This window comes from Scyliorhinus torazame, chromosome 7 (assembly GCF_047496885.1).
Source record: "Scyliorhinus torazame isolate Kashiwa2021f chromosome 7, sScyTor2.1, whole genome shotgun sequence".
NCBI lineage: Eukaryota > Metazoa > Chordata > Chondrichthyes > Carcharhiniformes > Scyliorhinidae > Scyliorhinus > Scyliorhinus torazame.
In genome coordinates, this window is record NC_092713.1 from 121,359,610 (window position 1) to 121,373,542 (window position 13,933).

At 54.4% G+C, this 13,933-nt stretch overlaps 1 protein-coding gene across 2 annotated transcripts in view; it reads left to right on the forward strand.

The window, feature by feature from the left end:
• LOC140426535 (adhesion G protein-coupled receptor D2) overlaps positions 1 to 13,933 on the forward strand; it is a 582,807-nt gene that overhangs the window by 65,808 nt on the left and 503,066 nt on the right. For both annotated transcript variants that reach the window (XM_072511425.1, XM_072511424.1), the window contains exons 13-16: positions 2,025 to 2,080; positions 2,888 to 3,014; positions 8,943 to 9,046; positions 9,926 to 10,028. In XM_072511425.1, coding sequence (XP_072367526.1) covers positions 2,025 to 2,080; positions 2,888 to 3,014; positions 8,943 to 9,046; positions 9,926 to 10,028 — 390 coding nt within the window. The remainder of the gene's footprint in view (positions 1 to 2,024; positions 2,081 to 2,887; positions 3,015 to 8,942; positions 9,047 to 9,925; positions 10,029 to 13,933) is intronic.

Here is a 13,933-nt window from a genome sequence, read left to right on the forward strand (position 1 = left end):
TTTGCAATTTGTCTGCATTCGGATGAAACACAAGTCTTTTTATCCAAAGTAAAAGGCCAGTGTCTATGACTCAAAACAAGTAGAATCAATGGTTTATGGCCATGCCAATTTTTAAATGAAAGTAGGAAACCTACTGGATTGAGTTCACCCATCAACAAAATGGCACAAATTAAGATTACTCTAGGTGAGCGCAAGACTGTATCCAAGATCACTCAAACATGTGAATATCATTATGCAGATTGCTGGGTTATCATAGGAATAAATTACTGTCCTAAAAATATATCCTCGTGTCCAGAATATCTTGCTAGATGGTTACTTAGCAACTTAGGCATTTTCACAGACACATCTTTTAGCAATTTGTTTTTTGTTTCTAAAGAGATAAAATGAGGTTGTGCAGAAGGTTTTAAAGAAATTACCCAAGACTTGACTCCAGAGGTACTTGAACCAGGCACAAGCGTCAATGAGCACTCATCTGCTAAAGCAGGGACCTCTTTGGAGGCAACCGGTGTGCTGAGGAGGCAGGGTGGGCGTGTCTACATATCTAAGTTTGGAAAGCCCCGACGGGAGATGCAAGCATTGGATCTATTTCAGTTTCCTCTCTTTGCTACCTTTACTGCTATCCTCAAGCAACTAATGCTGCACAACACTTGCAGTTTATGTCAAATCTGTCTCTTTTGTATACTTGATATTGGGTTAGCTTTTCTATACTGATTAAACAGACACCATGGGCAGAATCTTGTGGAGGCAGTGGGTGTCTCGGCCACTAGTTGAAGAGCTGGCAGGACCCTTATGTGTCACCTCTTTGCGAGAAAGTCTGCCACATCTTGTGCCATTTAATCACTTCACAGTCCAGCAGCAGGCCATCCCACAGGATCAAGAACTTGGGGATGGTCAGGGGAGCAGGGATTGGCAGTTCTTTACTCAGCAGTGCAAGCAACCATGCCAGGGTTTGTTTTTGTGTTCCATGCATGGCGAGCTCTCACTCTCTGCTGGGTTAATACCAGTGACAATGGAATGAGGCTCTACCTGATTAAATGCCCCTCACCTCCAAAATAACACATGGTGGGCACAAGATTCTGCTCCACACATTTTTGTTCTTCATTTATTTGAATCACATACATGCGCACATACATTGGTGATTGTCTGAAATTTGAAGGAAGTGAGTTTGTATACTTGATATCTGTATCAAGTACATGTTGTGCTAGGTTAACTACTACAAAACATTTTTTTTGTACCACTTCAACAATGTAACTTGGCTGCTGCATTCGCTGTGGTTCAACTTGTAGCATTCTTGTTTCTAAGTCATGAGGTTCAGGTTTAAGTCCTGCTCCAGGGTTTGAGCACAAAAATCAAGCTAATACTCTAGTGTAGTACTGAGAAAACACTGCACTGTCAGAGGTGCAGTCTTTCAGATGAGACGTTAAACTGAGGCCTCATCTGCCTGCTTGGGTAGATGTACAAGATCCCATGGCACAATTCTGAAGAAGAGCAGGGGAGTTATTGCTGGTGATCTGGCCAATATTTATCCCTCAATTGACACAAAAAGATTACCTGATAATTATCGTATGGTGTTTGTAGGAGCTTGCTGTGCACAAATTAGCTGTCGTGTTTCCTACATTATAATAGTGACTGCACTTCAAAAGTGTTTTATTGGCAGTAAATCACTTTGAGATGTCCGATGATAATGAAAAGTGCCGGCTAAATGCAAGTTATTTTTTGTGAATAATCCCAGCTCAACATTTCTACTGCACCAGGGTGACATTGCCAGTCATACATTTAGCATCTACTGCCCACTAAAATTGTCAGTTGGTCAGAGATAATTGTGTGTTGTCATCTCATGTTTACTTGAAGGTTGATTGAAGCTGGTGAAGCACATTCACATGGTACTCCCAAAGTCATGTTTTAATTCAACGTACATGTAAACACATTATTTTGGATTGGTGTATCAAAACTGGTATTGTTGAAATCCAGCACTGATTCAATTTGACAAATTTGACTAGTGTTGTGTCATGTTCTTTTTAAAGGTTGGCTTTTCAAAATTTGCCACCCCAACATGTGTGTTTTGGAACTTCAGTCTGCAGTAAGTATTTTTATATTTGCCCTGTGCCAGCCACTGTATTTTTCTGGGTTGGAGAAGTGTCTTATAACATTGGCCCACTGCCCCATCCCGTCTCCATTATTCCTGGGATTTCATGAAGGCAGTTACACATACTCGTCTCTCATTCTGTGAATGTTCATTGTCCTACGTAGTACCTTGTCCAAATAGTTTGGGTTTCAGGCGCCTGCAGGCTATTCACATTGGGGGTATTGTAGGCAGAGTACGTTTTCTTCCATTTTCTAATGATGGGGAAAAGGTTTTGGTGAGAATTAAGCAGATTATCCCACCCTGTCATTAGCAAATAGGGAACATGACCCCTGTTCGATTGGAGGGGTATGAAGAGGAACTAAAGTTGACTTTTCTCCTCCCTGCCCACTCAGCACCACTCCACCTCCCTCAGCTATCATGCCCTAAGAGGGTATTGCCAACCATGGACTTCCATTGGTCTAAGATTAATGTGGCAAAGTACTGCAATGGTTTGCAGTCGGCACTAGGGCAGTTAATAGTGCCATAAACTTGAAGCATAGATAAATTGATTTAACATTATTTTACCTGGGTTCCTGATGATTCTGTTTCATACTGGGTAGTACATTTACTTACTAATTTGCAGCATCAGATACATTTTTATGCTAGCTATTAGTTGATGCACAAAATTACTTTTCAAATTATATGTATCTGCATCCCAGTTAACCTAATTTTAACAAAGCATCCACTTATTTGTACTGATTTTTGAAAGCCTTAAAAATTTATATTCTTCAAATGGCTGTCTTTTTGTAATGTTAATTTCAGAGATGGACATTATGCTGGATGGTCAAACCAAGGTTGCCAAGTGATCCAGTTTGAGTCTGAGGTCACAATCTGCTTTTGTAACCACACAACCAACTTTGCTGTGTTGATGCAGTTCACAGAAATACAGGTACGTTTGCAATTAAGAAAGGGGAGCGCTTGTCTCGTTCCATCAAAGAAATAGTCCAAGGAGATTGTTCTCTTTCCACAAATCAGCTTATTTGAGTAATGTGTGGGAACCTGTATGTGTTTCCCTTTTTCTCATTTATATTGAGTCTGGTGTGAACCAGCCTGGATGCCAGAGTATGACAGTCATTGAGATTGATGTGTTGATAGATCAGACTGGAAATAATTTTCCACAGTTGAACAATGCAGAGCTTGTATGCATGTATGAGTGCTCAGTTGAACATTTGCTACATTGTACCAACAAAGCTTTCTTGACAATCCAACATAACTTCTGTATCCATTTGACATTTTCCACACTAATAGTAAGGTTTGTCTGCTTGTGACATACTGTCAAAAACATGGCTGGTTGTGAGTAGAAGTATTGCTGCATAGAGAAAAGCAACAAAGGAATCATTTATAGTCCTACATTAAGGAAAGTCAGACTAAAAATGAAAATAAATTATAATAACACCTAGGGCGAAATTCTCCCCCAACGGCGGGATGTCCGCAGACTGGCGCCAAAGCCGGCGCCAATCAGACGGGCATCGCGCCGGCCCAAAGGTGCGGAAGGCTCCGCATCTTTGGCGGCCTAGCCCCAACATTGAGGGGCTAGGCCGACGCCGGAGGGATTTCCGCCCCGCCAGCTGGCGCGGAAATGCGGCGCATGCGCGGGAGCGTCAGCGGCCGCTGTCAGTTTCCCGCGCATGCGCAGTGGGGAGAGTCTCTTCCGCCTCCGCCATGGTGGAGGCCGTAGCGGAGGCGGAAGGGAAAGAGTGCCCCTACGGCACAGGCCCGCCCGCGGATCGGTGGGCCCCGACCGCGGGCCAGGCCACCGTGGGGACACCCCCCGGGGTCAGATAGCCCCGCGCCCCCCCCCAGGACCCCGGAGCCCGCCCACGCCGCCTGGACCCGCCGGTAAATACCAGGTTTGATTTACGCCGGCGGGACAGGCAATTCCTGGGCGGGACTTCGGCCCATACAGGCCGGAGAATCCAGCGGGGGGTCCCGCCAACCGGCGCGGCCGGATTCCCGCCCCCGCCCAATCTCCGGGAGCGGAGACTTCGGCGGGGGCGGGGGCAGGATTCACGGCGGCCAACGGCCATTCTCCGACCCGGCGGGGGGTTGGAGAATGACGCCCCTGGGGCGAAATTCTCCGTTATCGGCGGAAAGTCCGCCGATCGGCGCAAAAAACGGCGCAAATCCGACTTGCGTCACGTCGGAAAAATGGGTCGATAGTCTCCGGCCCGAAATGGGCTAGCAGCGACGTAACGGGATCCGCGCTTGCGCAGTGGTTCATGCCATGCAGCGTCAAACGCGCTGCACGGCGTGACGGCTCATAAGGCCGTGCTGCTCCCCCCCCACCCGACCGGAACACCCGACTGCAACACCCGACTGGATGGCTGGCCGTCGCTCAGCCCCGAGGTTCGAGCCACGCGATGTGGAGGCGCTCCTGGACGCGGTGGAGCAGAGGAGGGACGCCCTGTATCCCGGGCACGGCCGCAGAGTTGCCCCACGCCACAGCCGGCGTCTGTGGAGGGAAGTGGCAGAGGCCGTCACCGCTGTGGCCCTGACACCACGGACAGGCACCCAGTGCCACAAGAAGGTGAACGACCTCGTCAGAGCAGGCAGGGTGAGCCTCCCCCATATCCCCCCCTCCCCCATATCCCCCCCTCCCCCATATCCCCCCTCCCCCATATTCCCCCCTCCACCATATCCCCCATATCCCCAAGTGAATCCAGCCCTAACCTTAACCTCTGCAATGCATGCGCAACCGATGGCGTGCATTCATACACCTGCCTAACACTGTTGCCTTTTACCCCTGCCCCCCCCCCCCCACAGGAGAAGCGCGCACACAACAATAGGGAGCATGTGAGGACTGGAGGAGGGCCCGCTGATGAGAGGCCACTGACCGTACACGAGGAAAGGGCCCTGGAACTGGCTGGCGGACCTGAGGACCGGGAGGTTGCTGATGCAGAGGTCGGGAGCGTACTAGCGAGTGAGCCACCGACAGCCCGTCCCCATATCCCCCCTCCCCTATATCCCCCTCCCCCGTATCACCTGATCACTGCCTGATGTCTAACCATGCATGCTTCATTGTGTATCGCAGGACCAAACGCCCAGCCACCCATCCCCGCAGATGCAGACCGCCCGCAGGATGCCCCTCGGAGACCACAGGAGACGGAGAGACCCGCACCCTCCAGCATGCGACGCCCGCAGGATGCCCCTCGGAGACCACAGGAGACGGAGAGACCCGCACCCTACAGCATGCGACGCCCGCAGGATGCCCCTCGCACACCATGGGAGACGGAGAGACCTGGAGCAACAGGGAGACGACACCCCCGTCACGTGCGGTAGCGACCACCCAGCGACGAGGGGGGCAGCCACAGGCCCCCGTCACATCCGAGCCAGGACACCACTACCCAGGACCCCACTACCCAGGACACCACTACCCAGGACACCACTACCCAGGACACCACTACCCAGGATGCCACTACCCAGGACGCCACTACCCAGGACACCACTACCCAGGACACCCCTACCCAGGACAGCACTACCCAGGAAGACGAAATACCGGACAGTGACTCAGAGTGGATGGGTAGAGACGAACCCCCACCCCAAAGTGTCATGGACTCAGAGTGGGACGAAGAGCACGACACAACGCCACTGCTGTCACCAACACCCTCCACCATCGCAGAAACACTCACCACGGTTGGGCACTTTAGTGATGAGGCGTCTGGTACACTCACTGGTGCGCACAACACAGCCGTCCCGGTACAGCAGGTGGAGGTAGGAGCAGCAGAGGGACCGGGCGGTCGGAGGGCAGCCCAGCCCAAGCGAACATCTGCCGCCCAGTTGGATCCCGGATTCCTGCAGTTACCACACCCACACATAGGTCCGATGCAACCACCGACCCGGAGACGAGCGAAGAGGGTGACGGGCGGCTTGCGGCGGCTGCGGTCGCAGGTGGAGGAGTCCACCCGCGTCCAGGAGCTGGGAGTGGTGCCGGTCATGCGTGCCACCCAGGCCGACACCGCACGGGTGGCGTCCGCGGTGGAGGCAATGGGTGCGACGGTGTCAGACATGGGGAACGGTTTGCGAGGCCTGGGGCCTTCCGTGCAGGCAGCGTCTGTGGCCCAGGAAATGGCTGCCCTCTCACAGGAGGCCATGAGCCAGTGCCAGCGCCAGATGGCAGAGGCGCTCAACGCCATAGCCCAGTCTCAGCAGGCCATGGCCCAGTCTCTGCAGGCCATGGCCCAGTCTCAGCAGGCCATGGCCCAGTCTCTGCAGGCCATCGCTGAGGGCATCGGCGCCAGTGGCCATGTGCGAGTCGGCGTCACACTGTCACAGACAGGGTTTGCCAACCCCCTGGGCTCCATGGCTGCAAACCTGCAGACCCCTGTGGATACCAGCACGGGCCTCCAGGACTGGCAGCGCCAGATGTCGGGGGGGCGTCGGATGGCCAGTCCGTTCGCATCCCCCACCCATGTAGAGGCCTGGGGGCCATCGGGCACCCCGAGGGAGGAGGAGGTGGTGTGGTCCGTCCCGGCTCCCTCTGTAGGGGAGGTCCCGGTACACCGCGACACCTCGGACTCCCCCCCTTCCGTCCCAGGTGCATCGGGTGGGCAACGGGCAGGACAGGCTGGCAGCTCGCCATCCCAGTCGCCCGGGCCGCAGCCTGGCCCATCTAGGCCAGGAAGCCCCAGGAAACGGCCGCCAAAGGGATCCAGTGTCAGAGGGCAGGAATCACAGGAGTCCACGTCCAGTTCTGCTGTACCGTCTGGGGAACCACGTAGACATAGTCAAAGGGCCCGTAAGGCCAAACAATTAGACACTGAGTAAGTTGGCACGGGTGCAGGGCACAGATGAGTTTTAGGGGCGAGGGCACGTGCATGAACTCCTTTGGTTATTAAAGTCAATGTTACACCTACCGAAGCTGCCTTTGTGCTCTGTCCAAAGTGTGCGGGGGTGTCATGTACGTTGAGCGCAAGTGTGTGTGTGAGGGGTGGTCTTACCTCAGCCCCAGGCGAGTCTGCCCCCTTCCCCCTGGGCCGCCATCAACATCCCCCGGGCAGAGGACGGGACCGTGCGCTGCAGTGTCACAGCCGCATGCAGGGATGGTCCGGGTGGATGGTGGTACTGTGGCCATGGGTCAGACATAGTCCAACGATGTAGAGCCAGGAGCTCATCGCAGGGCGGGTTGTCATCATCCTCCATGGCCTGCGATAGACACGTGTCCACCCGCAACTGTGTGAGCCCGGCCCGTTGTGCCGCAGGTGGATCGGCAATGGGGGGGGGGGGGGGGGGGGGGGTGGTGTGCATGCGGGTGGGGTGGGTGGGGTTGGGGAGGGGGGTGAGGGTGCTGGGTGGGGGGTGTGGGTGGTCGGCTGTTGCCATGGTGTGCGGTCTGTGGCCATACTACCCGATTCCCACGCCCATCTAGTCAGTGAAGCGGGCGTCTATCAGTCTGTCCCGTGCCCGCTGGGCCAGCCGGTAACGGTGGACAGCCACCCGCCTGTGTCTACCCCGTCTGCCCTGACCATTGCCACCATCCCCCTCATCTGGGAAGGACTGAGCCTCTTCCTGCTGCTCCTCCACTCCGCCCTCCTCTGCCTGCGGCACATCGCCCCTCTGCTGGGCTATGTTGTGCAGGACGCAGCACACCACAATGATGCGGCCGACCCTATCTGACCGATACTGGAGGGCGCCCCCAGAGAGGTCCAGGCACCTGAAACGCATCTTCAGCACGCCAAAGCACCTCTCGATCACTCCCCTTGTCGCTACATGGGCATCATTGTAGCGGTTCTCCGCCTCATTGCGTGGCCTCCGTATAGGCGTCATCAGCCACGATCGCAATGGGTAGCCCCTGTCGCCCAGCAACCAGCCCCTCAGCCGGGGATGGCGTCCCTCATACATGCCGGGGATGGATGACCGCGACAACACGAATGAGTCGTGTACACTGCCTGGGTGACGGGCGCAGACGTGCAGGATCATCATGCGGTGGTCGCAGACCACCTGTACGTTCATCGAATAGGTCCCCTTCCTATTAGTGAACACGGCCCTGTTATCTGCAGGTGGCCGCACGGCGACGAGCATCCCATCGATCGCGCCCTGGACCATGGGGAACCCGGCCACGGTAGAGAAGCCCACGGCCCGGGCATCTTGGCTGGCCCGGTCCACGGGGAAGCGGATGTAGCGGTGCGCCATGACGCCCCTGATGTCTGCCATGTGCATAACATCACAACATTATTTAAACAACAACATGATATTGCTTTGTAAGAACTTTTGAAGTTTTCATTAATTCTACTGTCTAACTTCCCAGCCCATATCCTTATACTCATTACGCATACTAATCTTTTCATGTGAGCTTAATCAGTGAAAATACATGCCAAGGATTTTAAACAAAGTAAAGTTGTTCTATCGTCAAGTCAAACTCATTTCAATTTACAAAATGTATTTTTTTAAAATTGAAATGTGTCACATTTATATAGTTTCTTGGGTTGTGGTATGTTATAACATAATGCACATAGGGACAGTACGGAGTTCTCCGCAGATTGAGCGGGTTTGGGCTACACATGCAAGGATGGTGAATTGAGGGCTCATTTGGAAATGTATTGGCAGTGTGTGATCCATGAGAGCTTTAAGCAGGGCAGGGTCAGTGAGATGTGGGGCTACCCGACTCATCAGTTGGCCTCAACTTTATTTTCACTGTGAGGCGTGGGGCAAGATTGTGACAAAGTTAATTTTGTACTGCCGCATATATTACATCGACTCTTAGCTCTGATAATTGTGCATATTATGGAATATAAAATGAGACTAAATAGCTGTCCACGATAATGTATCTTGATAAATCAACCGTTGCAGCAACATTTTGTTGATCTGATGTTTTACACAGTGGGGTTTGGAGACAGAAATGATCTTAAACAAATTGACGTTCATTGGATCCGGAGCCTCGCTCTGTGCCCTGGTGGTGACCTTGACTCTTTTCACAGTGCTGGAGTAAGTATTGTGCTAAATTGTTGATTTATAGATTCTTTGATAAGTCCTGCTAAATTTCAAAAATGTTGAAATGTTATGATGTTGGGATGATGTGACACGTTCCCAGCCACAGTTACTGTTCCTCCCCTTACCTGTCCAAATTGTATCTATGACGGCGATGTTAACAGACAAAGGGGGCGGGATTCTCCGAGCACCGCACCTGGCCGGAGAATCGGCGCAACCGCGCCACGCCGCCCTGACGCCGGCACGCGATTCTCCGAGGAGCGGAGAATCGTCGCCATTTGCACCGGTGCGTTTGGCACGACGCCGGTCGCGGGCCGCTGTCTGCAGCTGGGTAGCTGATTCTCCGGCCTTGATGGGCCGAGCGGCCGCGCGGAAATGGCAGAGTCCTGCCGGCACCATCCACACCTCGCAGCCGGCGGGAAGTCTGCGTGCAGGGTCGGGGGGGGGGGGCTCCTTCACCGGGGGGGGGGGGGGGCCTCGCGATCGGGGCCCGCCGATCGGCGGGCCGGCCTCACCAGCCCCGGCCGTATTTTGTAAGGCGGCCGGCCCCTGAACCCCCGCGTCATGTTGCGTTGGGGCCGGCGTGTTGAGGAAGTCCCCCGCGCTTGCGTGGGTTGGTGCGGTGCCACTGCGCATGTGCGGGTTGGCGCGGTGCCCAGTTATCGCGGGAAGGGAGGCTGGAGAGGCGTGATCCGCTGCAAGGCCGTGCTAGCCGTGGGGGCCAGAATCGGTAGTGCCCGCGCCCGTTTCGTGCTGTCGTGAAACGCGATGGAGTTCACGACGGCGCGGACACTCTGCCTCCATTTCGGAGAATCCCGCCCAGGATACCTTAAATTGCCAAATGATTGTAATTTTTGTTTTTGTTTAAACCTCTAGTATTCCAAAATCTGACCGAACATCAATTCACAAGAATTTGTTTGTCGCTCTGATTGCAGCACAGGTGGTGTTATTAAGCAGCGACTCAGCAACTAACAGTAAGGTATGTTAAGGGTTTGCGCCTCTACTATAGTTTATTGTAAATGATCCCAAGGCATTTCACAGAAGTATAATAAAAATAAGTGAGGTATTCCAGGTAGCTGAGCGGGATAGTGGACCTCATTAATGGAACTAGTGGGCATGATCGAACAGCCTGTCGCGCTTTACTTGGTGACACGATGAGGCCGTTAAATCTCACGAGAGGCCGCTCACGAGATTTGCGACACTTGGCATGCCTCGTGAGATCCAGAATTACATATTTAAGTGAACCAGTAGGCTCATTTAAATATGTTGGCGGCCGATTCTCCCGAGGCCTGGGAACGAACGCCCATGCCTGAGAGACCTCGCCATGGCGTATTTAGCACTGGCCCACACAAATGTGACCAGGTGTAATGGCACCCCGTGTGTGCCCGTGTCAGGGATTGGACCCTGGAGTGCCCTGCCCTTAAGTGGTGAGGTGAGGGGGGGTTCGAAGACCTCCTAAGAGGTAAGGTGGAGGAGTCGGAGGTGGCGATGGGGAGTCCAAGGCGGGTTGAGAGACGATCTGGGTGGCATTTAATAATGGTGCCCTGATGTCTTCCTGCACTGATGAGCTGAGGCCCACAAAAACCCCAGAGTCTCGTAAGGAGTTGTTCTTGGTGCGGCAGGTGGCGAGGAACACCCCGCAAGACGGGACTCTGTTTTTGGGTGTTAAATCACGCCCTGGGTGTTGGAATATTAATGTTTTGCAGCTCAATGTTTTTTTAAGTATAAACACTGAAGCTCAACAGTCATACAGCGTTTCTCAGTATCACCCATGAGCCCATGCAGGGAACATTAAACTCCCAGAAAAGGACAGCCATGGGTCAGCTGAGAAGTTGAAGTGTTAAAAATCTGAATCCTGACCCCCAACGTGCCCATTTCTGGTTTTAAAGGAGACTGGAAGGAAGTTGATGACCGAGTTTAAAATTATAATAAAGCTGTTTGCCTCATTGGCATTCAGAATTTGAAATTTAACACAGGCTGGCTAGGAATCTTGTGCTTCAAGGAATCTGGTCCGTGAAACTGCTGGATTAGGAGGTAACTGCCTTTCTACCTATCTGCTGGAAACATTGTGCCTACCTGGCCAAACCCCTGTGATTGGAACCCCACAATTACTTTTCTGATCCTCCCCCCCACTCAGGCCTGCAATTTTGTATGCCCTACCCTCACCCTTTGAGGCCTAGAGGCCCCCCTACCCGCTCCTGGTCGGGGCACAGACCTACATGGTTCTGTGGCCTCCTCTAGATTGTTTCCTGATTCCACCATCCCCTATTCTCCCCAACTCCCAATGGGCCAAGAAAATCAAATTCCCATCTCATTGACATGCTAAGAAGAGTTCTGAAGTCTAAAACCTGTGTCACCCTGGACCAGTTTGAGGCAAATGCACTTAGGCTGGAAGCTTAACTCATCAGCTCTTCCCTGAATGGTTTGCAGTAACTTCTCTGTGTTCAAAAGAAAATGTTCTTGCTGTAAGGTTATGATATATTGTGCAATGTAATTATCATGTTCAAAAGGGGGAGAATGTTTAAAAAGGATCAATTTTACCCAAAATGTTTAGTATTGCAAACAATCCCAGAAGTATAACTTGTATCGGAACATAGGCCCATAACTTCCAATTTCCGGGGGCACTAAGGTGGAAAGAGGGATCAGGCCTGCAGGCATTTTAGGAAGCTAGAGTAAACAGGGCTTCAAAGGTAGTAATCTCCCAATTGCTTCCGGTACCCCACACTAGGAAGTATGAACATGGAAGGTAGAGCAGATGAAAGTGGGCTGGAGTGTTGTTGAAGTCAGATTACCCTACTAGAGGAGTTGACCTAAAGTGAATTTTTTCGGGGGTTGGCACTCGGCACTTCATGGGCGAAATTCTCCGTTATCGGCGGAAAGTCCGCCGATCGGCGCAAAAAACGGCGCAAATCCGACTTGCGTCACGTCGGAAAAATGGGTCGATAGTCTCCGGCCCGAAATGGGCTAGCAGCGACGTAACGGGATCCGCTCTTGCGCAGTGGTTCACGCCGTGCAGCGTCATACGCGCTGCACGGCGTGACGGCTCATAAGGCCGCGCTGCTCCCCCCCACCCGACCGGAACACCCGACCGCAACACCCCACTGGATGGCTGGCCGTCGCTCAGCCCCGAGGTTCGAGTCACGCGATGTGGAGGCGCTCCTGGACGCGGTGGAGCAGAGGAGGGACGCCCTGTATCCCGGGCACGGCCGCAGAGTTGCCCCACGCCACAGCCGGCGTCTGTGGAGGGAAGTGGCAGAGGCCGTCACCGCTGTGGCCCTGACACCACGGACAGGCACCCAGTGCCACAAGAAGGTGAACGACCTCGTCAGAGCAGGCAGGGTGAGCCTCCCCATATCCCCCCTCCCCATATCCCCCCTCCCCCATATCCCCCCTCCCCCATATCCCCCCTCCCCATATCCCCCCCTCCCCCATATCCCCCCTCCCCCATATCCCCCCTCCCCATATCCCCCATATCCCCCCTCCCCCATATCCCCCTCCCCCATATCCCCCATATCCCCCTCCCCCATATCCCCCCTCCCCCATATCCCCCCTCCCCCATATCCCCCCTCCCCCATAACCCCCATATCCCCCCTCCCCCATATCCCCCCTCCCCCATATCCCCCATATCCCCCCCTCCCCCATATCCCCAAGTGAATCCAGCCCTAACCTTAACCTCTGCAATGCACGCGCAACTGATGGCGTGCATTCATATACCTGCCTAACACTGTTGCCTTTTACCCCTGCCCCCCCCCCCCCCCACAGGAGAAGCGCGCACACAACAATAGGGAGCATGTGAGGACTGGAGGAGGGCCCGCTGATGAGAGGCCACTGACCGTACACGAGGAAAGGGCCCTGGAACTGGCTGGCGGACCTGAGGACCGGGAGGTTGCTGATGCAGAGGTCGGGGGCGTACTAGCGAGTGAGCCACCGACAGCCCGTTCCCATATCCCCCCTCCCCTATATCCCCCTCCCCCGTATCACCTGATCACTGCCTGATGTCTAACCATGCATGCTTCATTGTGTATCGCAGGACCAAACGTCCAGGCACCCATCCCCGCAGATGCAGACCGCCCGCAGGATGCCCCTCGGAGACCACAGGAGACGGAGCGACCCGCACCCTCCAGCATGCGACGCCCGCAGGATGCCCCTCGGAGACCACGGGAGACGGAGAGACCCGGACCCTCCAGCATGCGACGCCCGCAGGATGCCCCTCGGAGACCACGGGAGACGGAGAGACCCGCACCCTCCAGCATGCGACGCCCGCAGGATGCCCCTCGGAGACCACGGGAGACGGAGAGACCTGGAGGAACAGGGAGACGACACCCCCGTCACGTGCGGGAGCGACCACCCAGCGACGAGGGGGGCAGCCACAGGCCCCCGTCACATCCGAGCCAGGACACCACTACCCAGGACACCACTACCCAGGACACCACTACCCAGGACACCACTACCCAGGACACCCCTACCCGGGACAGCACTACCCAGGAAGACGAAATACCGGACAGTGACTCAGAGTGGATGGGTGGAGACGAACCCCCACCCCAAAGTGCCATGGACTCAGAGTGGGACGAAGAGCACGACACAACGCCACTGCTGTCACCAACACCCTCCACCATCGCAGAAACACTCACCACGGTTGGGCACTTTAGTGATGAGGCGTCTGGTACACTCACTGGTGCGCACAACACAGCCGTCCCGGTACAGCAGGTGGAGGTAGGAGCAGCAGAGGGACCGGGCGGTCGGAGGGCAGCCCAGCCCAAGCGAACATCTGCCGCCCAGATGGATCCCGGGTTCCTGCAGTTACCACACCCACACATAGATCCGATGCAACCATCGACCCGGAGACGAGCGAAGAGGGTGACGGGCGGCTTGCGGCGGCTGCGG